The 25,530-nt window shown below is 40.4% G+C and overlaps 1 protein-coding gene across 2 annotated transcripts in view; it reads left to right on the top strand.

Annotated features, from left to right (window-relative positions):
* RALGAPA2 (Ral GTPase activating protein catalytic alpha subunit 2) overlaps positions 1-25,530 on the top strand; it is a 317,151-nt gene that overhangs the window by 41,402 nt on the left and 250,219 nt on the right. For both annotated transcript variants that reach the window (XM_030558122.1, XM_030558121.1), the window contains exons 4-7: positions 16,348-16,405; positions 22,133-22,176; positions 22,550-22,727; positions 25,148-25,263. In XM_030558122.1, coding sequence (XP_030413982.1) covers positions 16,348-16,405; positions 22,133-22,176; positions 22,550-22,727; positions 25,148-25,263 — 396 coding nt within the window. The remainder of the gene's footprint in view (positions 1-16,347; positions 16,406-22,132; positions 22,177-22,549; positions 22,728-25,147; positions 25,264-25,530) is intronic.

Raw genomic sequence — 25,530 nt, 5'->3', positions numbered from 1 at the left:
TGAACATGGGTCATCCACATCCTTCTTTGGAAAACATAGTGTAAATAATATACAGCAAACAAGATAATTAAACAAATGTTAAGATATCTGTGTGACCCAGGCAGAGGGCATAGGTGTACATAAAGGTTCCAGAGATCCACTGGGTCTGGCCTCTACCTTCTACTCTGCCAAAGAATGTCAGTAAGGTCTCTAATGAAAGCCTATGTCACACTGGTTCTCATAATCATTGTGAGAAATGTATACGGAAAATATGTAGTTATATATTTATACTAAAAATTATGTTCTCTAGCACTGTGAGTTAAGGCAAGTGTCATGGAAAGACATATCTGGCTTTAAGACTAAGCTTGATAAGTTTATGGAGGGGATGATATGATGGGATAGCCTAATTTTGGCAATTAATTTGGTACTTGATCTTTGATTATCAGCAGGTAAGTATGCCCAGTGGTCTGTGATGGGATGTTAGATGGGGTGGGATCTGAGTTACTACAGAGAATTCTTTCCTGGGTGCTGGCTGGTGAGTCTTGCCCACATGCTCAGGGTTTAACTGATTGCCATACTTGGGGTTTGGAAGGAATTTTCCTCCAGGGCAGATTGGCAAAGGCCCTGGAGGTTTTTCGCCTTCCTCTGCAGCATGGGGCACGGGTCGCTTGCTGGAGGATTCTCTGCCACTTGAGGTCTTCAAACTACAATTTGTGGGCTTCAATAACTCAGACATAGGTTAGGGGTTTGTTGCAGAAGTGGGTGAGTGAGATTCTGTGGCCTGCTTTCTGCAGGGGGTTGGACTAGATCATCATAATGGTCCCTTCTGACCTTAAAGTCTATGAATCCATGAGAGGCGATGCATATGCCGCTTGCAGGCAGAGTGGAAATGATGCTTACCTCACTGTAGTTGGTCATGTCCAAATTAAGTATTATGTGGTTCACAATGGATGCCCATTTACAGTCTGAGCTAAATGCTAATCAGGAATTTGCAGGGGCTGGAGGGAAAAGTAAAAACTGGGGTTGTCCTGTTTAGAAGTAAGATAATGACCTTTTGAAATTATATCTGGAGTGCAGATGAACTGCCAGGGTTCCATCCTCTGAGGACAGGCAACCAGTATACTTGATCTTATAAGAAGGAGGTCTTAGCCAAACTGGTTAAAAATCCTGGGAAAAGATATTTTGGGGTAAGCTGTCTTGTAGGAGCTAGGGGAATGTATGCGGATCAAGTTTAAGTTCTAGAGAGTGTTATAATTTTGTTTTATATGTAACCATTTGTTTCCAGTATCACTTGAATCTCTGTTCTTAGATAAAACCTCTATCTAGGTGTGGAGTAGAGTGATCTTAAGGTGAATTTTATAAGCTGGTGTGTACTGTTTCTTTGGAAATAGTGAGTCTGAGAGTTCTGACCGTGTTCATCAGAACAAGGGATGAGTGCTCCAGAGGGATGCTGTTAGGATGTGTATGTATAGGTGCCGGCTTGCTCTAGGCCCGGCGGGTGCTCATACCCCGCCCCAGCCCCGCCCCCCTCTTCCCACTCCACCCCTTCTCGCAAACCCCACCTCTTCCCGCCCCTCCTCTTCCCATCCAGTTCCACTCTTCCCCCGAGCGTGCCCCATCCCTGTTCCTCTACCTCCCTTCCAGCACCTCCTGCATGCTGCAAAACAGCTGATCGTGGCGGGCAGGAGGTGCTAGGAGGGAGGGAAAGGAGTTGATTGGTGGGGTTGCCGGTGGGCGGGAGGTGCTGGGAGGGGAAAGGGGGAGCTGGCTGCTGGTGGGTGCTCAGCACCCACTAATTTTTTTCCGTGGGTGCTCCGGGCCCGAGCACCCATGGAGTCAGCACCTATGAGTGTGTGCCTCTTGCTGCAGAGAGAGCAAGGCTGCAGAGAGAGCAAGGCCTAGTGCTTGTGTTGCCTGAGGCTGGTGGTTTCAGGGCACTGATCCACAGCAGATCCAGTGAAGACTTCCTCACACTAAGGACAGGTGATTGTGAGGTGTCTCACAACCCTGGATACATCTGAGAAGTGTCAGTCTGTCAGGCAAATACTCATTGAGACTGTATATTTAAGGTGAGCCCAATAAACCCAAGACCAACATGCTTCAAGAGAATGTGTGTTCCTTTCAGTGCCACACAACTAGCATAAATATATTTTAAAATTATACAATTTTCAGCCATCTATGGAATATGGCGAGACTGTCATGAACGTTACATAGTCTCACCATATGTAAAAATCTAAATGCAGTACTACTTCATACATATTATAGTATGTTAGCAATATTGAGTCAAGCTGTTTAAAACAAAAACCTAAATAGTCAACTGTAGCATTGACAAACTATTTTTTTTTATTCCCATAAAAATAGGGCCAGAGTAAGACTTCCAGTCTTCTGTGTCCTCTTGTTCAGCCATATCTTATTCTAGGAGCCTCTAGAACTCTGCTTTCTGCTTCTACTATGTATGCATAAGAGAGCTTCCTCTGGCATATGGAATGTGAAAGTTTGTAGGTCTTTAGTCCGTTGTTCATCCTCGCAAGTTAAGTAGTTTTTATTTTTAATAATGGAATTGTTTACCATCACACCCTTTCTCTCCTTGCTATATCTCCAATCTTTGAAGGGAATTCCATAGTTCATGAGTGTTGATTCTCTCTTACACATGGGAAAGGGCTTTCTGTACCTTCAAAGGCTCTGTCTACTATGACTGTGATTCATTCAGACATATCTGCCCTAGTGTGCCCTTACAATATTCTGATAGCTTTCTGTTGTAAAATTTGCAGTATGCTGCTTATGTTCCACTTCTAAAATATTTATTTTAAGGTGCTTCTTTGGAGCATGAAGGAGTAAGTTGCATGGTTGGGCACACATTCCACTTGGCCTCAAGTACTTATAAATGTTTGCCTGTGATGTAATTAAGAGAGTACCCTGCAGTCTAGATTGAGCTGCTGCTGGCATCCTAACTTCAGTGGCCTCCTACTGTTTCAACCAAGCTCCTAAGTCCCTGAATAATAGCTTACATCCTAATTTGCTATGGGCCTTACTATTGAAATCCTTTAATACTAAAGGTACAAATCTTTGCTTACAGGTAGCAGCAAAATTGCAGTACTCACACATAGCCAAATAGAAGAGCTACCCTGGACCTCTCTGTTGGCTCAGGGCATATCCATTCACCAGCTGAATAATAGGACTTCCCTGTAATGTGAGAGTTTGCATCAAACATTTGCTGCTTTCTGGATATGTAGCCCCATGAAGTGACATGACCGACACAATCTCCATTTCACTGGCATACACCTTTTCTTTCCCTGTCCAGTCAACAAGAATACACTCACTTCCTGGCTTTTTTTAGTAAGGCACTCAGCACAGTGTGTTTCAGTCCACCTGCAGTTATAGCTGTATAAGTTAAGACAATTCTGAGTATCATTTCTCTTGCTTAAAGGTGTAAGCTGGAAAGCTACTGGGGTCAGGAGGGAATTTTCTCCCCTTCCATATGGATAGCTATGTTATGGAGTTATTTTTACCCTTGAAAGCACTGGGTAGCGGGCATTACTGGGTGCAGGATTCCAACCCTATATTGCTAAATAAAGTTGGGAAAATAGAAGCATTATATCTCTCCCCTCCCGGAAACTGCATTATTAATCGAGACTGTGAATCTGCTAAAAAATGATGCATTCACCCTAATAATCTGAGATATGGGATTCTTTTTACACATACAAAATGAAAACAAAAAAGTGTTTGTTTCAAAAAGGAACATCCTGTATAAACTAAGGTTGAAACTTCACGTTATTCCTAGTCATGCAGTAAGACCAGAAGAAAAAGAGCTATGGATAATCAGTTAAAAGAACTGACAGATACCCTGATGTGTTGATCAGTAGTAATACCTAATTTCTATTTCAAGTCTGCTATAATGGATTACCATATAGATGCAGCAAAGCACTAAGCATTAAATAGATCTGTGTGTTTTTTTTAAAAAGTAATATTATTTCACGCTGTGGGATTTCTTAAAATATTTCATATTACTTTACTGTGAAATTACAAACAAGATGTCAATAGCCAGTCTGGAATTCACAGCAGTATAACTAAGAATTGAGGTTGGAGCGGAAGAAAATGTCATTTGTTTTTCATAGTGAAGGCTGTATACATTTCTTAAAACTATGTTGGAGAGGAGAGTGAAGAATAGATTCTCAGGAATACAAACATGGGTGGTTGTCCATCTGATTGTTAGTTCACCTCCCTAATGTTAATATGTAAAGTAACACATTTATCTTGGGACCCAGTAATACATACGCACAAGAAGCACTAATAACAGATTTCAGAGTAGCAGCCGTGTTAGTCTGTATCTGCAAAAAGAACAGGAGTACTTGTGGCACCTTAGAGACTAACAAATTTATTTCAGCATAAGCTTTCGTGAGCTACAGCTCGCTTCTTTGGATGCACAGAATGGAACACACAGACAGGAGATATTTATACATACAGAGAACATGAAAAGGTGGAAGTATGCATACCAACAGGAAGACTCTAATCAATTGAGATGAGCTATCATCGTTTTTTTCTCCTGCTGATGATAGCTCATCTCAATTGATTAGAGTCTTCCTGTTGGTATGCATACTTCCACCTTTTCATGTTCTCTGTATGTATAAATATTTCCTGTCTGTGTGTTCCATTCTGTGCATCCAAAGAAGCGAGCTGTAGCTCACGAAAGCTTATGCTGAAATAAATTTGTTAGTCTCTAAGGTGCCACAAGTACTCCTGTTCTTTTTACTAATAACACAAGCGTTTCAGTCTTAACTTTGAATTAGGTTATGTTTTTCACCTCATTTAGCAGTTCAGACACTTTGTGAGCCATTTCCTATCTGCCAGGAGCAAAGTGTGCTAAGTTAACTTTGATTATTTATATCCATTCTCTTAATAACTTGCACAGTTTTTTAAAGTGGTTTAGATGGAAGCTGTGATGTGATTGACCTCAGATAATTACATAGATTGGAAGACCCCTTCAGCTAAATGTTCAGGATTGGACTATGCAGATGATTCACTAATCTGATCACTGTTAGCCTATTTAATATTTTTCTCCAAACACATTCATTTTTCATCTCTGATTTCAAACTGCTGAGAGCAGCGGAAGAGAAGGGGAAGTGATGTGGGTCAGATGTGTCCTAAATTTAATTTTATCACAAGGTTTCAGATATGGAGGCTATTCTGAGTTAAGACCACTTTGCATTCTTTCCTTCCCACCCATTTTACTTCTCCCCAGCTGATAATGAGGACTAAAAGGGTTGTTCTAATGCAAGGATCTACCAAAAGCCCTACCTCTACCAAATAGTGTATTTTCCAGGGAAAAACAAAAAGGTGTTGGGTTTTTTTTTGTATGTTACCTGTCCCAAGCAACTGAGATCCTGAATTTGCTCTTCACAATGTGTATCACAGACTTCTATGTACCATTTCTAATCAGTGTTGGTTCTAGACACACCCTGAAATTCATTGTCATCTGGGTTATCACCTGGTGATAAAGTCAACCCCAGCCTGTTTTCAACTGAAATAGTTGTTTTGTTTGATATTGTTTGGGCCACAAGCTACATACTCACTGTCTGTTCAACCTTGATTATCACCAGGGTTTTGTTTATTCTTGAGGTTAGATCCTCTGGACTTGGATCACAGGTCTAAGAGCTTGTCTACAGTGGCACTTTACTCCACTGCCACTTTTTCACTCAGGGGTGTGAAAAAACGCACCTCTGAGTGCTGCAAGTTTCCAGGCTGTGAAGTTCCAGTGTAAACAGTGCACCAGTACTGGTAGCTATTCCTCTTGTGGAGGTATGTTATTTTTATAGCCTTGGGAGAGCTCTCTCCCAGTGCTATGCTGCAATTACACAGCCATGTTAAAGCACTGCCGCGGCCAGTGCTTTAACATTGCTAATGAAAACATGCCCTAAGAGACTAGTCTCAGCCCCTGTGGCTACCAGCAGCATCAAGCAACTGATGGATTCCAAGAAATCGCAGCCTCTGCTGGGGTAGGACTAAGTTACTATAGCTCCCTCAGTCAAGCCACTGAGGCTGCAGATGCCCAGACCGAAGGTTATGTGGTCAGATCCCACTGCCCTGGTTCCTAAAGAGGGGTGCCTATACCTTGTGCATCCTAGCTATCCAACCCTGACAGAACCCTTGTGGCTGCAGGACTGGGGCTGGTTATGACTTCCACGTCTTGATCCAGGAAAATGGAATAGCTTAGTGTGTAAGATTCTGGGCCACCAGAGCCTTTGGTTGTAGTGCTAAGAAAGAGAGGCATAGAGACAAAACAGCTGGTGTTAGCAGTGCTGGGTCCTGTGCATCAGAACTGTCAGATCTGCCTGATTCTGACAAGATTGCTATGGTTCAGAAGCAGAGATCTGCTCCGCCTTTGGTAGTAAGGGATATAGATCTGTGTCTATCTTCAGATCTGATGTTGGCTCCTGTGTCAGTCCTGGCTATGTCCTTGTTTTTGGAGAGCTCTGTCACCGTGACAGCCCAGGTTCATCTGCCGGCTCTAGTTGCTACTTCAGTTCCGATTGGGGGAAACAGGTTCCCTAGTTCCAAGGTCTTCTTACTCATTCCCTATTAATTAGAGGAGCTCAGAAGATGCTGTGGGTCTTCCTCTGGCTCATACTTTCCTCCCTCCTCCTAAGACCCTGCAGGTTCTCTGCAAAGAGCTGGATCTCTTGAATCCACTGTTACCACCATTGCATTCTATATCAGATCTGGACCTGGATCCTTACCAGGAGGAAGATAAAGGAAGAATATAGAGACCTGTAGTTCTCTTTGTGCCGCCCTATAGTTGTTCTTCGGCAGGCACATTCCTATACCCTAGTTGGTGGGGAACCTGGCAATCATGGGGCCTGTGGCCTTACTGGGGGCCACCTTGGGAGCCTTTTAATTATCCTCCAAGAGATTTAAGTGGTAATGTTTTGTCTGTTAAAGATTTGTCAGTCTAGAAATCTTCTGATTTAACTCCTACAGATCTGTCAACATTACTGACAGTGATACCTAAAACCCTATTTGAGGAACAAGATGAGGAGGTAGCGCCTTTAATAATAATAATAAATAATAATAATAATAATAACTTCAAGGAGTACAAGATCCCTACCCATTTTGGATGGTTTGCGACAGCCAGCTAAGTCCATATGGACAACACCTGCTTCTTGCCAACTTGTTTCTAAGAAAGCTGACAGGTTGTATCAGATACCCTCAAGGGTTTTCCTACTTTCATTCCCACACTGTTCCTAACTCAATTGGAGTAGCTGCTACCAGTAACCGGTGTCTAGATCTGAACTATCACATTCGCCCAGGCTAATAAAGAAGGGAAGAGAGTTGATTTGTTGAGGAGAAAAATGTTTTCATTGTCCCTCGGGATTAGGGTGGTGAATTATTAGGCAGTCATTGCCAGTTACCATTTCTACCTGTGGAAAAAGATGACATGCCTGATAACAGAAGAAGCCTTGTTTGATGTTTTGGATTGTGCTGCCAGAGTTTTGGTGTCTGCTGCGCCTATCAGGCGGCATGCATGGCTCTGTTCCTCCTCCCTACCTACGGACGCTAGAATTAAGCTGGCGGATCTTCCTTTCGAAGGGGGGGGCGGTCTAAGACGATGAATAGCTGGATTCAAGGTATTTAAACAAATATATTTGGAAGCTTTGGTTCTGCATGTTGACTCTTGCCACCGTAATCCCTTTGCTGTCAGTCATGAATTGGTGTGTGACTCTTGATCTAAAGGATTCCTATTTTCATATTTCAATTTGGCAAACTCATTACAAGTAACTTTGATTTGTGGGGACCGGATGCCACTTTCAGTACAGGTTGCTCCAATTTGGCCTTTCCACAGCACTGTGGTAGTGGCTCATCTGAGAAATCAGGGTAATTTTGTTTAACCCTATTTAGATCATGGTTACAGATTTATTAAGATGACCCCAGTACCTGTTACAGATCCAGCGATGTCCCACCCAGAGAGTAAAACTTTTCCTGGGTTTTAGGGCAGCCACTACATAAGTGACTCTGTCCGTCTAAGAATGACACCTTTACAACACTGATTGTCTCCGGTTTTATAGGCCAAGTTTGGACAGCCTTCGGGAATTGATCACCGTGCCGCAGAATATCATAGTCTCCCTAGACTTGTGGTCAGTCAGAATGGATGTGCTCAGGGATGTACAGTTCAATTATCTGGGTCCATCCTGGACAATGAGTTCAGATGTGTCAGTCATGGGTTGGGGAGTGCAGCTGAATCATTTGACAGTTTGAGAGCACCACTCCTCTCAGGAGCGATCCCTGCATATCAGTGTTTTGGAATTAAGAGCTGTTCACCAGTCTCTTCGGTCATTCCTTTCTCCCACCTGCAAGAGAGGGTTGTACGAGTAGTGGCAGACAATACATTAGTGATTGTAATACATCAACAAGCAAGGGGGTGCCCATTCCATTCTTCTGTGCACAGAGGCCATACATTTATGGGATTGGTATTTGTCACCAATTTGCATCTAGCAGGGGAAAACAATATAGTCATGGACCATCTCAACAGAGACAGCTCTTGGATGTATGAATGGTCCTTAAGGGATCAGTTGGTTTAGACAAAATTAGCTGACTGGGGTCGACAGAGGTGGACCTGTTCGCAATGAGGGTCAACAGGAAGTGTTGCCTCTTCTGTTCCAGGGAAGGCAGGGATAGTCAGTCCTTGTTGGATGCTTTCCTTTTGCACTGGGGAAAGGGCTTGATGTATGCATCCCCCATCCCGTTCATTCAGATAGTGCTAAGGAAGAGGCTCAGGATAAAACAAGGATGATGCTCATTGCCTTGGCTTAGCCATGTCAGCGATAAACCACTGATCTCCTTCAGCTGTCTTCATGGAGTCGTCATGCACATGTCCCCAGGTCTCCTGTTCCAGCAGGAGGGAAGGATTTTTCATCTGGATCCACAATCTCTTCACCTGATGGCATGGCTGATCAGACTGTGGCTGAGCAGTCATGTTCTTCATCTGTGCAGGATCTACTAATTAAATTATAAAAAGAGTCTACCAGAACTATTACCATCTAAAGTGGTTCTGATTTCAGACTTGGATGAAGAGGTGATCTGATTCTCCTGTATCTGCTTCCATTTCTTGTGTTCTGAAATACCTCATGTACTTAGAAAATCAGGGGTTATCCACATCATCATTAAATATTCACTTGGCAGCCATCTCTACATACCTCTGTTTAACTGATGGTAGATCACTATTTGCTCATTGTTTAATTTATGAAATGGTTATTAAATGGGTATCCCTTGGTTAGGGATCCCATTTCTTCTTGGGATCTCAATATGATGCTGGCCATGCTGGTGAAATCACCCTTTGAACCCTTGCTTGAGTGTTTTGTGCCATTTAGCTATTAAGATAGTTTCATTATTGCCATCACATCAGCCAGGAGAGTGAGTGAGTGAATGATGCCCACCGTTCACTTCTTTTCCTACAGACAAGGTAGTTCTCAGACCTGATCCCATATTTTTACCTGAGGTAGTGTCTGATTTCCACATGAATCAGACCATTAATTTGCCTTTTTTTTTCTTCCTCTAAGTCTCTCCCTAATGAGGAGGAATCAGTTCTACACAGTTTGGATGTTAGGCTCTTGCCTATTCCTTGGTCAGAACTAAGAGTATTTGTAAATCACCTATATTGTTTTGTTTCTTATGCCAAGAACCACATAGAATATATGGTTTCTTTCTAGACTGTTTCTCGGTGAATTAAGCAACGTGACACTGAGGGCCACATGCTAGTGAAAATTCCTTTGCTTGCTGCAATTTAACCACATAAGAGCTGAAGTGGCTACTTCCTTTGCTTGTCTTAGGCAAATGCCAGCTGCTGAAATTTGCAGGGCTGCAACGTACTTTCACTAAGCACTATGATCTGAACTTGGCTTCTAGGTTGGACACCAGACTAAGGCAGTGCTTTAGTCTCTGTTGAGCTAGGACTCTGTCCCCACCCCCAGGTTAGTTTTCAGCACTTCCAGTCTATCCCATAAGTGGGAATATGCAGAGCCACTCAAAGAAGAAATGAGGGTTACTTGCCTGTAACCAAAGTTCTTTGAGATAGGTCTGCATATTCACACTTCCCACCTGCCTTCCCTTAATCTCTTGGCTATCAAAATCCTTGTCATTCTGTGTCTTTGGCTTTGCACTGGAAGGATCTGGGGTGGTGAGAATGCACTGCCCCCTTTATAGCATTGCCCTTGGTAAGTTGTAATGCTGAGGGGAGGGATGAGATGGGGGTGTGGGAACACTTTAGCTGACTGCTAGAAGAGCTTTCTACCATAAGTCTCCACAAGGTGGCTCAGTACCCATAAGTGAATATGCAGAGCCATCTTGAAGCCCTCTGGTTACAGGTAAGTAACTTTTATTTAAGTCAGAGACCCATCTGGACATGAGACATTTTACAATTTCCAGTCTGAGGACTTTCCTGCAACCCACAAAACCTCCAAATGACTGGACACTTAACTTCTTATTGCAAATAAAGGAAACTTGTAAAGGAAGCATGTCACACACATAAAATAAACCTTTGCAAAACTCTGGTGATTTGAAAGAGTCATTTCTTTGACATTTTTTCCTCTAGTAATCTGGGGGTACGTCTACACTACGGGATTATTCTGATTTTTCATAAACCGGTTTTATAAAACAGATTTGTATAAAGTCAAGTGCACACAGCCACACTAAGCACATTAATTCGGCAGTGTGCGTCCATGGTCCGAGGCTAGCGTCGATTTCCAGAGCGTTGCACTGTGGGTAGCTATTCCGTAGCTATCCCATAGTTCCCGCAGTCTCCCCCGCCCCCTAGAATTCTGGGTTGAGAGCCCAGTGGCTGATGGGGCAAAAATCATTGTCGCGGGTGGTTCTGGGTAAATGTCGTCAGTCATTCCTTCCTCCAGGAAAGCAACGGCAGACAATAATTTCGCGCCCTTTTCCCCTGAATTGCCCTGGCAGACGTCATAGCGCGGCAACCATGGAGCCCGTTCAGCTTTTCTTTTCTTTTTTTTTACAGTCACCGTATGTGTACTGGATGCCACGGACAGAGGTGATACTCCAGCGCTACACAGCAGCATTCATTTGCTTTTGCATGATAGCAGAGACAGTTACCAGTCGTTCTGTACCGTCTGCTGCTGGTGTAAATTGGCAATGAGATGACGGTTATCTGTCGTTCTGTACTGTCTGCTGCTATCATGGGTGCCCCTGGCTGAGATCGGCCAGGGGTGCAAAGGCAAAACTGGGAATGACTCCCCGAATCAATCCCTCCTTTATGGTTTCTAAAAGTAGTCAGCCCTGCCTACAATATGGGGCAAGTGTACTAGAGAACCAGTGTATCAGAGTGCACAGCTGCTCCGTGTCAGATCCCGCAGAAATGATGAGCTACATGCCATTCACAGGGGGGTGCACCTGCAACAACCCCACCCGTTGCTTCCCTCCTCCCCCAACCTTCTTGGGCTACCGTGGCAGTGTCCCCCCATTTTTTTCATGAAGTTATAAAGAATGTAGAAATAAGAAACAGTGACTTACTAGTGAGATAAAATGAGGGGAAGGTAGCCTCCCGGTGTTGTGACAGTCCAGGCAGGACATTAAGTGGTGCGGAGGAGAGTAGCCCAGCATCCCACTGCTGTGATAGTCCAGGCAGTACAGAATCTTTTCTTTATACAGGAAAGGGAAGGGGCTGATGGAGCTCAGCCCCCAGTAGCTATGATGAGGATGGTTACCAGCCATTCTGTCCCATCTACTGGGAATGACCAGGAATCATTCCTGTTTTTATCCAGGTGCCCCCGGTCGACCTCACCTGAGGCAAGCCAGGAGCACTCACGGGCTGATGGTGACGACGGATACCAGTAATATTGTACCGTCTGCCACCAGGGAGGGGAGAGGAGCGGATACTGCTCTTCACTGCCGCAGCATCACATCCAGCAGCGACATTCAGTAGATATAGGGTGACATTGAAAGAAGTCAAGAAATGCTTTCTTTCCTTTTTCTTTCACGTGGGTGGAGGGAGTAAATTGACGAGCTATTCCCTGAACCACGCCGGACAATGTGTTTGAACCTACAGGCATTGGGAGCTCAGCCAAGAATGCAAATACTTTTCGGAGGCTGCTGGGGACTGGATAGCTGGAGTCCTCAGTGCCCCCTCCCTCCCTCCATGAGCGTCCATTTGAGTCTCTGGCTTCCCGTTACGCTTGTCACGCAGCACTGTGTAGCTTGTAGATTTTTTTTTTCAAACGCTTTGGCATTTCGTCTTCTGTAACGGAGCTCTGATAGAACAGATTTGTTTCCCCATACAGCGATCAGATCCAGTATCTCCCATACGGTCCATGCTGGAGCTCTTTTTGGATTTGGGACTGCATCGCCACCCGTGCTGATCAGAGCTCCACGCTGGGCAAACAGGAAATGAAAATCAAAATTTCTCGGGGCTTTTCCTGTTTACCTGACCACTGCATCTGAGTTGAGATTGCTGTCCAGAGCAGTCACAGTGGTGCACTGTGGGATACCGCCCGGAGGCCAATACCGTCGATTTGCGGCCACACTAATCCTAATCCGATATGGTAACACCGATTTTAGTGCTGCTACTCTCGTCGGGGAAGAGTACAGAAACCGATTTAAAGAGCCCTTTATATCGATATAAAGGGCCTCGTAGTGTGGATGGATACAGCGTTAAAGCGGTTTAACGCTGCTAAAATCGGTTTAAACACGTAGTGTAGACCAAGCCTGAGTTGTACGCTAAAGAGGAGTTTCCAGTGTGTTTGCAGTCTCATCAACATAGTGCGTTTTGGTGCTTCTCGTAGAGCAAGAATTATGGAGTAATGATTTTCAGCTTGCTGAAAGGTGGACTAATAAGCTTCTTGTCCTTGACTGGTTCGGTAATCTTCACATCATCTTACAACTAGTTTAATTTTTCTTCAATAGTCTGCATTTACAGTCCACCCTTTAAAGCACTAGTTTTTAGAAGTAATTTGCTGCTTTTCTATTGTATATTACATTTTCTATAATTCTTCCCACTCTTTATCAATGAGAGTATTTCCATGGAAGTAACTTTTATTTGCTTTTCATTTACTTCTGTTTGTTCTGTATCTGAAGTTGTTATATTATGTTTTTGACATAATTTGTGCATCACATTATATTCAGACATTCATTAATAATACTTTAATATGGAGAATTCCATATATTTATAAGATTAACATACTATGCCATGTATTGCAAACGCTCATGCTATTGGGAACCATATTTACAATTTACCAGTATTTCACTATGTACCCATTTACATTGTGTTGCCGTACAGCATAACATTTTACACTTCTTTGTACACTAGAGCAAGTAGTGTGTTTTAAAATCTTACGTCATCTATGGTCTTGGAACAGGTTCGTCCTGAAATATTCTGATACAGAAAAAGGTCACTGTCCCTTTTTAGAGGTATAAAAAATTGGGTATCGAGTGCTTTTTTTAATATTAGAGGAAATTATATCCAAGACATAAATAGAAATAAATACTTTATGATGTATTTATTTCCTTGCAGTCAATTGTTTTTCTTTCTTTTTCTTTTAGTCAATTTATAATAAGTAAAAAAAAAAAAAAAGTTGGAACGTTTCCACATTGGATCCCTTTTAAAAGATACATTCTGAAGGTCCATCAGTTCATTCAGGTTTTTGTAGCAAATTTGTTTTTTTCTTAAAAGCCATGAATTCTTACTGTGCACTATGCATATACAATATATTGTGTGTCTAACATTTATCTGAATGCATGAAATGTTCAGCATGATTTTTTATTCTTCACATTTGGTACATGTAGTGTTATAAAACTTAGAATGAAAACACCCAAAAGAAAAGTTCACAATTTAGGATAGAAAATAACAGAGATTAGATGATTACTGTCAAAGGTAGTATTGAAAGGTGCAGATCTCCTAGTATTTTAATACTTGGATGGATAATTATTGTATTCTTGTATATCCTGCAATCTGATTGGCAGAAACATGGTCTTTAACAGGTAACCCCCCCCCAATTATTTAATCATGACCTCATTTTGAGCCAGTCAGATCTTTCCATTCCAAGCACATTTACCTTGCCCATAGACAGAGAGCTAGACATCTGGCCATGTGATTTTCGGGATAATTATTGTTAGCCACTGCTGCCAAGGTAAGCCCCAGGTGAAAGCCTATGGAAGAACTTGTGGGGATTATGTTGAAACAAAGTACAATGAGAAACATAGAAGGGATATCACAGACTTACTTTCTTTTCTGAGTTAACTATAAGAAGGTTTTTAATACTGTCTATGGGACAACTCCCATGGTAATAGTTATAGAGGACTTTTACCCTACAACTCTGGCTGCTGTAGAAAACTGATGTGACCTGAGGTCTAGTTCTCAATGTCTATGAAGTTGCCATGACTATCATTTTCTGCTATTAAGAAAAGAATGTTCCATTTTCAGAGACTGTCATTGGAGAACTGTATACAATTTCTGAAACACTTTGTTTTCCAACAGATTTATTCTGTCGTAATCCATCTTTTGAGCATATCTTTCCAATGGCAATAATGGCTCACTTGTTGGCCCTGTATGAAGAAATAACTAAAATGTTAAGTGTTGTCTGCTTGGCTGTATTGCCTTAATTCCTCTTGCCAGTCTTTATCTTTAAAGACCAAGAAGTGGGTCACAGTTGCTTACATTATTACTCGTCACTCATTTTGCATCGTGCATGTAGTTTTTCTTAAGAACTGGTGGTGCTTTAAGTTTTGTGAAAGTTTGTTCCCATTGTTTTGTGTGATGATGAAACAGTACTGTCAGTTTCTTTAGAGATAATTATTTGTTCTTTAAAATTAATCTTAAAACTAATTTCCCTTTTGGATTCTTAATCTCTTCTTAAAATCCATCGCTCAGCAGCTGAAAAGTTTTCAGAAAAGAAAAAGAAATTCATGTTCATCATTTTGTATTAATTTGATCCTTTTATATTCTCAGCAGCAACAAGCTAGCAATTACTTGCCAGAGTTACTTTTCTGTTGGATGTCAGCCTATCATGCACTTTCATAAAAAAGACCTTTAATTGCAAGTTTTGCATGATAGCAGTTTTCAGGTATCTAAATGGGTGTCAACAGGAAGAGGGAGAAAACTTGTTCACCTTAGCCTCTAATGATAGAAGAAGAAGCAATGGGCTTAAACTGCAGTAAGGGAGATTTAGGTTGGACATTTGGAAAAAATTCCTAACTGTCAGGGTAGTTAAACACTGGAATAAATTGTCTAGGGAGGTTGTGGAATCTCCATCTCTAGAGATATTTAAGAGTAGTTAGATAAATGTCTATCAGGAATGGTGTAGACAGTATTTGGTCCTGCCATGAGGGCAGGGGACTGGACTCGATGACCTCTTGAGGTCCCTTCCAGTCCTAGAGTCTATGAATCAATGAATAAGTTTGCCACATTGGCTTGCACTACACTTAAAAGTCATGAAAAAGCTTTCTTTGCCAAATATAAAAACAACAAAATTAAGTTTTGGTGATTCATACACATTGCTTTGTAGCATTATAATTCACTGGCTTAGCAAGCAGCAAAATTTGATGGCCTCAGTTGTTTTTCCAGCCAAGATTATAGGTCCCCATTCATCGAAGTACTTAAGCATGTGCTTAATTGCGTTGCTTTATTGGTACCATATAGAATACCAAAGTTAGAGGTTGTGGTCAAGACTTTCCCTCTTCCTTGCCTTGATCTTCCTCTGTTAGTCATCCAAAAACTACAAAGGAAGACCACTACATATTATTGCACATGAGTGCTTCACCAACTGCATCTGCTGTGGAGTAATTAATGTAACTTTATGTGATTCTGGTCAGTTCCACTCAGCAGATGAAAGTGCAGGTAAATCAGTTCTCTGTAAGAGTATTCACAGAAGTTCCCCTAGGGCTGCTTGAGCTGGTGGATCTGCCAACATTAGGTGGTGGAAACAAGAGTTCGTTACCCTTCTAATACATAGAGTGTAAGATTTGCTCAGATCTGTCCAATATCCTGGCTCTGACAGTCACCAATATCAGATGCTTCAAAAGAACATGTAAAAACCCTAAAGTGTGCAGTTTTGAAATACCCTGTTGGTTTATGCTCTGAAATATTAGGATTTGGATCCTTTCTAAAACAATGGAAAGTTTAGTAAAAAATTCCTTGATGGTGATACTTTAAAAAATGTAATTAGAATTGTGGTTAATGAACATGGTATACTCTAAATATTTAGGGAAAGTAAAATAGTGGACACTAATCCTTGCTACTGTAGGTGCCCTTTTTAGTATTGTTTAATTCATGTTTGGCTTGGAGGGACACATGAACTGTTTCATAAGATTCTCTAAATGATCTAATTTATTATGGAAAAGTTAACTGTTTAGTTTTGTTTTCTGCAGAAAATATTACAGCTGCTACCTGAGAGGATATTTTATCGATGGCATTTCCACAGTATAGGTAAGAAGAAACACTAAAAAAATATTTTAGTAGTAGCTTAAAGTAAAAGTCCTTTTTCACACTATTGATTTCCCACCCCTGCCCTCATGTTTTGCTTGATCATGCAAGAACTCTAACTGGCTCATTTTCCACTTTCCTTGTTGTATTTCCTTTAACTCAAAGTAAAGAAAAGAAAATAACAAACCGTAAGCTTGTACTTTATTCCCTCACTGTTCAATCTGTTAGTCTGTTTTGCAAGTATTTGGATTTGCTGCTATTGGGGTGCAACTCCTGTAACCACTATGCCACTGTGATGTTTTGGGGATTACCCAACCCAGTAAGGAGTTTAGTCACCATCTGCTGTGTAACCTTGGGTGCCTTTTATGCTGTGGAGCTTTCATTCAGAACCCTGACGCCCGGAGTTTGCCCACAAGCACAAGGTCTCACCCTGGCTTCCACCAGCCTAGTTACTCTTTGCAGAGTACCACAACAGCCCTTCCAGTACAAGTCACCCCAAACCCATCTACCCTGCATTCTTAAGTACTAGACACTTGGACTTTCATCCTCTGCTTTGTCTCCCCCAAAGGTGTGAAGCCAGCGCACCCCTCTCTCTCCCCCTAAACACCAGCTTATTTTGGTGCACACACTAGACAGTTTGCATGCCAGAGACCTGCTTGGGGTAAAAATAAACAAAAGGCTTGTTAAATAAAAAGCATCGCAGATTCAAAGATAAAATAGTATGGAATAGCAAACATATACAACTTACACAGCAAATAAATATAAAGATAAACTGCCTTCTCTAATATCAGAGGGGTAGCCGTGTTAGTCTGGATCTGTAAAAGCAGCAAAGAGTCCAGATGTATTGGAGCATGAGCTTTCATGGGTGAATACTCACTTCGTCGGATGCATGGGTAATGCAACTCACCCATAATCTCTGAACAGTTTCCCAAAGTCCCTCAGTTTCTCTATGAAAACAATAATTTAATGCCTCCTGTCCTTTTTTCAATGGACTACTATTTGTCTTTTCCTGGCTAGAACAATGGCAGCTGTTGGAGCTAGTCTCCTTTGGTTAGGAAAGCAGCCCCTCCTCAGCCTGACAGCACCACAGGTTATGAGCACAGTTTGCTATATTCATGAGTACATAAATTCATAACCACAGTCTATATACATATCTCAAATGAACATCAAGTTCAGAACATTACATGCTTTATAAAAGACCTTACTCAACATATTTTTATAGTACAGTAATAGTGTATATAATCAATTGATTCAACTGCTTATTCTATGGGGTTCAACCCCCCGTTCTCCCCTGAGGGTGCCTGAACCTTGATTGTCACAGCAGTATTAAAATATGTGTGTAAAATATGGTGGTTTACCATTAAAAACTTTCTTCTATTATAAATATAAGTTGGTTAGTAATGCCATTTCCAGTGAAATTTTCAAGGGCATCTTTGTCATCAAAAAAATTCCAGTGGGACTACTGTCCTCTTACATAAATTGCCATGAAGATCCCCACAGAAGGAAGTGTACATCATGTCCTATGAACCACAAAGCCATTTAGTAGTAGTAGAAGAGTACATAGGAAGAGCTTCAATATCAGCCCTAAAGCTAAACATTTTTTGAACCTTCAGCTCTTAAAGGTTCCATTCAGCTACAGTCCTCAGTTCCTTTTTCTCTCCCTGTCAAAGCAGTCACAAAACCCTTCAGCTATGTCCCCTGATTTATTTTAAATTTATTTATTAGTATTTGGCTGTCTAGTTTCTTCTTTTGCCACAAGAGTTATTAAATAGTTGTAGCGTTTAGTGCCAGGGATTTTTTTTTCCAAATAGTACAAATCCTGGGCATCGCAAAAAGAGTGAATTACAAGGCTCATGTTTTTAGCATTTGTATTTAGTAGAGTGATAAAAGCATCAAAATCCCAGCCAGATCTGAGTTCTGCTCCTGAGTCTGTTGCTGACTTGTGGAGCCTTGGGCAGAGTTATTAACCTCTCTGCCTGTTTTCCCATCTGTAAAATGGGAATAATACGTAGGCATTCTTTTGCAGAGTTCTTTGAGATTCTTGGATGAAAAGCAGTACACTGAAAGGCAAAAAGTGGCACACAAGATGATGAACTCTGAGGTAGTTTCAATCCATAAAGCAATTAAAGGATTAGGATGACAAATAGATAGAGAACTTTCATCTGTGCTTAGAGTAGAATCTGGCTCCAGTATGTTTTGTTGTTTATATGAAACCCTATCCATTTTCTTCAGACCAATACTTGAAATTGCAAAAAGATAAGTTGCACTTTTCAGCGTGTATAAACTGAGAAATATGGAAATTAATTTGCCATTATTTTTTTGAAACTTCATGCTTCTGGGATGAGCAGATCTGAAAAATCTTTAACTCCTTGCACAACATCATGTTCTTGAAAAAATAGAATGGAGATTACAATATGAGATAGGGTTTTGCTGTATTTTGTGGCACAATAACGTTAATGACATCAGAGTGTCATACCCGTTTTGCAAGTTAGCAGTGTTGTGGTACAAACTATATGGCATACTACATCTGAAAAAACAAGTAACATGCCTTTTGTTGGATAGAAGGATGGGGGCAAGAGCGGGGGGGCATGGTTTGAGGGAAGAGTTGTATAGAAGGGGAAGTAAGAGGACTGGAGCAGGAGGAGGAGGGATTGGATTGAGGGGACAGGAGCCAGGATGGGTTTGAGGTAGCAATCAGATAAGGGAAAGGCGATAGGGAGCAGATAAGTACAGAGGGGAACAGATACAAACAGATTCAGGGCACAGAGGCAGAAGGGTCTATAAACCACTTGAGAACGTTCCCCTGTAGAACCTGGAATTACACCCAACCCTGTCTGAACTTTCCTTTGCTGTCATCAAGCAGCTGTGAAACCCACCGACAAAGTATGTCTCATCTCCACTAGTGCCTGAGCAACATAGAGGATAACAGCCTATTACTGCTACCAGTTATTCTGTTAGATCGAGTGGGAAGTCTGTGCTGTGCATCTAAAGATCCAAACCTTGGTGATGACCTCAAGGGCGGTAGGGGAGTGTCAGTATGTCTCCATAAGATGATATTTCAAGGTTTTTTAGTTAAGCAAATGAATATTTTTAAAAACTACATTAAAAGAATATTAAGATTGCAAAGCCTAACACACAAAAGTTAGGAAATGCCAGAATTAAGGTGGCCTGTGAATTCTTAATTCAGCTGCTGTGTGCTTAGGCATTATGATAGCCTTTAGTACATGAACACATAATATGCTTTCCATTGGACCCCTGTCTCATTCAGTGAATAGGTAGTTAGTTATTCAGTATTACTTTTTATCCTCCTCATTCGTTGTGTGGGCCTGAGTCTTATTTAACACAGGCAATTCAAGTCCTCCACTGAATACAAAATTATTCATTTCCTCCTTGACATGTCGGGTGCCCTCACCGTAGTATCACAGTGCTTCACAAGCATTAATGAATTAATCTTCACAATGCCTCTGTGAGATGGGGTGGTAGTATTGTCCCCATTTTACAGCTGGGTAACTGAGGCACAGAGAAAATAAGGCCAAAATTGTCAAGTCTCCACTAATTATGGATGCCCTATGTGAGATACCTAGGGCCTGACTTTTCAGAGTACTTAGCATTTTTATAGCACTTAATATGTTGAAAGCACAGCTATAATGACGTTCAATTAACGTTGTGTATGCCCAGCACTTATGAACATCTGGCCCCAGGTATCATATGCAGGCATCCAGAAAATGAAAAACTACTGTACAGATGGGGATAAAATTTCATAATCCAGAGCAGTGTTTAACAACCTCAACCCGTAGAACATCCTTTCTTTGTTTTTCCTTTCCTTGCCTTGTGCCACTACACACCTTCCAACTTCTGCAACAAACGAGGAAAGAGTCCTTACAGTTCAACAGCCTCATATTTTACAACCTTAATTAGTTCCCAGAGCACTCTCCATCCCCTGTACTGAATGAGGTTGAGGTCCTATGAAAAAATTGTATGCAGTTAAAGACTGTGTATCATAATGCGTAAACGCAAAGGAGCCAAATTAAGATATCATAGGCAAACCTAATTCAGGCATTTTCTGATATCTGAGTGCTCGACTTTGCAACATTAATGTTCTCTGAATGTAGTTTGTTTATTTAATAAACATAAAGATATAGCACGATATGGCTAACAAGCTAATATTATTCTCTTGTATACTGTGGAAAAGCCAATAATAAAATGAGGCAGAAATAACTTTTCTGACTAAATTTCACAGCTTGAAGGGACAAGCTTTTCTCAGGTAGTTCAGGGCTCTAAACCACAGTATTTGTAAGCCAAACTTTGTGGCTTGTGTTAATGCATGAAAACCAGAAAGCAAAACTGATCGTTGTTGTTTCATTGACTTGGATGAATTAAGTAGAGAGTAGAGACACCATAAATACTGAGAAGTAAACTAAATTAGCAAAGTTCTCTAAGTTTTAATAATCTAACTTGTTTGGGACACGGAAAGGAAACTTTAACATATATATTTTAACCTGATGGTGTCCCTGTAAATTAATTTGAATATGTTAGACGTATTACTGCTTTGAAAATGAAAAACTATACTTCTGATTAGCACCAAAGCAGTCAGAACATCCACTGTTCTGTTTATTGAATATAATTTGGACACATGGCACATTTTTAAAGCACTGTTCTTTGGGATTTCAACATAGATTTTGCTGTTTCATCAACCAGTGTGTTTTCTAGCTGAGCAATGAATTTATGATGGGAGCAGAAATAATGGGTGGAAATAAAAGGTCAAGGAAAGGGCTGTTGTCAAATTTCCAGTTAGCACATACAAAAATAAAAGGAGACATCTGCTGGAACTACTTTCATTCAAATTTCCTGTAAATTTGAACAGCATAAATTGGGTTTTGCTCAGACATTATGTAACTATTGTATTGTTTTGATTTGTCAAAAAGTCATAATTTGGGGAATCTTTAGCCAACTTCAATTAATGGGCAAGTAAACTTCATGGCACATTAATTTGTGCATGCACATTTGTGTGTACAGATAATATTTGCACATGCAAATGGTTTGCTTTGACAAACAGTTACTTAATGTTCATGTGCACTAACAATAAAAATGCAAATGTATTAGGGCAGTAGGTTTACTATTGTATTGCAAAATGGTTAAATCTCTTGTTCAGTAGGGCAGAGAGTACCATGTTTAAGTAATGCATTTAATAATAAGCCGTGGATGTGTTACTTTTTCACTGAGATATTATTATTTTTGAGAGTTCAGCTAATGATATTCCGCACTTTCAAATTTACTCTGATGTTTATTAAAGTATTTTGTGCTAGTTGATTGGCATTTTCAAAATTGTCTAATTTTGGTTCATACAGTCTTATTTGAAAACAGTTTTTAGTCTTTGTTCTCTTAGTTGTTCGTACACCTGCAGGCCTGTGTGTGTGTGTGTATTTTTTTTCTCACCAATTGTTGTCAGTATTAGTTCTTCTATTCCCATATTTCTCCCTTCCCAAAATGTCAAAACCATTGTAATCAATTTTCCAGTCAGTATACCATAATGTGAACTATGGGCATGAAATGTTAATACAATTAGTTAAAAAAAAAGACATAAAATTAAAGATTTCATGGGTCAAAGTAACCAGTTTTTCACTGGTAATATTTTAAAAATGGTCTGTTGTGGTAAAAATGCATTTTTGACAAAAACAGACAGCTTTAATAATTTTAATGTATTTTCCTATTTCATTTTTCTAATTTCAGGGTCAGTTTTGAAGAAGCTTTTGCACACTGGAAACTCTGTTAAGGTATTTCCCTTAGATGACATATTAGTGTTTCTTGCTACTTTTTAATTCTAGAGCTACCAGAGGTGTTTGGCCTCTGGTTCAAGGCAGAGCAGTTTCAGGACTACTCTAATGTATGGTGGTAATAATGGCTTTCTAGCAACTATTACATTGGCTGGATATTGGCAGAATGCAGCAATACTCCTGAATATGCTTCTAGCGCACCCTCAGTGCTACCTCTTAATATGGTCAGAGGGCTCACTCAAGACTGATAAGAGTGAAGGTGCTTATCTTCATATTTTTTAAAAAGCATTTTTTATCTTCTTTAAATATTCAGTATTTTTACTGCATTTTCCTGTTTATATCAATGTAACTTTCTACTTTCTTTTCCTTTTAGATAAGATGTGAAGGAATCCGACTATTTCTTCTTTGGCTTCAGGCACTTCAGACAAACTCTACAGAGGAGCAAGTGTTAATTTTTGCATGTCTAGTGCCTGGTTTTCCAGTGATCATGTCATCAAGAGGTCCCTGTACACTGGATACACTCATTAGCCCTACTCCTAATTTGCCTGATGGTAAGTAAAATCATCAGAATTAAAGTGCTGAATATATAACCCTTTCTGGCTGCTAATTCATAGAATTACAGATGTTGCTAATAGGGGAAAATACCTAATAGATCATACTATCCATCTCTATAAACCAGTGAACCAGAGACATGTCACGTTGAGATTATCTATTACAATATTTTCATAGTGCTGTATCCCTCTAATCTTGTAGTTTCAGAGTGCAGAACATTTTTATGTTACTTGGTGTTAAAGATATAGAAAAGAAGTCACCAGATCTTTTTGCACTGCTTTGCTACTTCCTGCTGGTCACTGAGTGTAAGTAGATCTAGACAGTTCTGTTCAGTATAAAATTTAAAAAGAACTTGAATACTATATAGCCAGTGCTTATATTTAGGTGAAAATTTCTTTCTAGATGACTATAAGTAGAAAACGAATCCTAAATTATACTTCATATATTGTCAGTATGGATCTCATATTTGTGATCCACCATGAGCACCTTGACCTCTTCCCCTCAGAGATGGAGAGGTTTTGTTTGTGCTAGCAGGGAAAAGAAAATCCTTGGGACCCTTTAAGGATTGCTCACCCTTCCTCTCTCCTTGTGGGCATTTAGTTTCTTGTGGGTTTGGGAGGGATTTTTGTTAACTGGCTGGACTGAAAGGTGCAGTGACCTACATGTGAGGTATCGGGTTTCTAGGTCATGGTGTGGATATCACACTAATCTCTTTTTGGATCTAGGAAGGAATTTTTCTCACTAGTAGATTGGTCGGGTAGTGTGGGTTTTTCCACTCCTTCTATCAGCAGTCCAGTGATCTGGTGAGTAGGTTAGGTTGTAAAGTGTTCATGTTCTCGCAACTTGACAGGTGTCCGTTGCAGGTACTTGTTCAGTAGGGGGTCAAGTTTCCTGATCAACTGAAACTTAAATCAAGATTAGGGGATGGTATCCCCTAAAGAAAGATAAAGCCCAGGAAAACAGATGAGTCTTTCAGCATCTCTGAAGCTCTTCAAATCTGGACTCTTGCAGACCAAACGGCAGCAAATTCCAGAGTTTTCATTTAAGAACATTAGATTGATCCTAACTATTCAAGTGTAAATGCAAGAATCATCTCTTTGCTAAGGTCTTTCCGCAGGAGGAGTCCACAGGCTGTAAAGGGAAAAATTTAGCAGGCAAGAAGAAACAGTGAGGTTGGAAGAGGAGGAACAGGAGAGGGGAAACTTAAAAAATGCATAGTATAAGGGGGAGGGGGGCATCTGTGGGAATATTACCTTCTGGGAAAGCTCAGTGTCATTCTTAATTGTTAAATTGAATACTTTACTGATACTTCAGTTGGATATCAGGGACTATTGATTCCATACACATCCTCTCATTGATCTGAACAAAGGTGTATAAGGGACTGTGGTTCCAACCATTGTTAGTTAATCCCTTCCTTCTATTATTTTTTCAGTTGTTGGCAATCTTGTTCTCTGTAAAGCAGAGGTAGGCAACCTATGGCACGCATTCCGAAGTCGGCACACGACATGATTTTTCAGTGGCACTCACGCAGCCTGGGTCCTGGCCACTGGTTCGGGGGACTCTGCATTTTAATTTAATTTTAAATGAAGTTTCTTAAACGTTTTAAAAACCTTATTTACTTTACATACAACAATAGTTTAGTTCTGTATTATAGACTTACAGAAAGAGCTCTTCTAAAAACTTTAAAATGTATTACTGGCACGCGAAACCTTAAATTAGAGTGAATAAATGAAGACTCGGCACACCACTTCTGAAAGGTTGCCGACCCCTGCTGTAAAGAGCTAATATGTCTAGTGTTGTCAAGGCTTCATATATTCTGTAGTAAGGTCCCTGGATTCTCTGGCACTCCAGTGGAAATTTTCATTATTTAGTGGCAACTGCAGATATGTTTTAAAAACAGAGGTTTAAATTAAAACTTATTATAAATAATAGACCGTGTGTTGTTCCTTTCAGTGTTAAATTTAGTTTATGCTGTTCTCACGTTTTTAGTGTGCCACAGATTATCATCTTTAATTTTCATAGTTAACAAGGTATTAAAATGAATTGGGCAGTTCACATCTGTCAGAGCTACTATTTCAGGCTATCTGCAAACTCAGACATCACTCAGTTCATTATTTGCAGGATTGTCACTACTGTGAAGGTTAGAAATTCCTCTCTCAATAAACTGGTCTCATACTGGAAAAATGTGTGTGTTAGATTTCAGTGGTTAGGGGGCTGATGCTGTTTCTAGCTATATATTTTGGGGTGTGGGTAGATATGAAAACAATCCAGCTCACTAATGGTACGTGGCTTTATGCAGTCAGTATCTGTATTTATACTATAATATTTTATAAAACATGACTACATCACAAATTAAATTTATTTATACCACTATTTTAAAATTTTAATATTTTTAAATAAATCTTTCTCTGTATTTTAGCAAAGATTTATCCTGAAGAAATAACCCCACTTCTGCCAGCTGTCTCTGGTGAAAAGGTTGCTGAGGACCAAACCTGCTATTTTCTTCAGATATTGTTAAAGTATATGGTAATCCAGGTGCGAAAAGAATTTTTTGTAAACTCTTTAATATGTGAGGGAACATACCTGTGGTGGAAGTTTGTTTTTGTTGTTTCTACTTGTACAATATTTTTCAGATGGTGGTTATTGTCATCCAGAGAGTTGCTTTTTTTTATAGAAGAAAGGAAGTCAAATATTTTGTTGTGGCTTTTGTATTGAAATTGGTTATTTCTATCTCAATAAGTAAAACAAGTAAGGGATGATGTTATATCATGGGGGGGGCGGGTTGTGTTTTGTTTTTGTTTA

This window comes from Gopherus evgoodei, chromosome 3, assembly GCF_007399415.2.
Source record: "Gopherus evgoodei ecotype Sinaloan lineage chromosome 3, rGopEvg1_v1.p, whole genome shotgun sequence".
In the NCBI taxonomy this organism is placed as follows: Eukaryota; Metazoa; Chordata; order Testudines; family Testudinidae; genus Gopherus; species Gopherus evgoodei.
The sequence above is the reverse complement of the archived record's forward strand: the minus strand, read 5'-3'. Positions and strand labels throughout refer to the sequence as shown.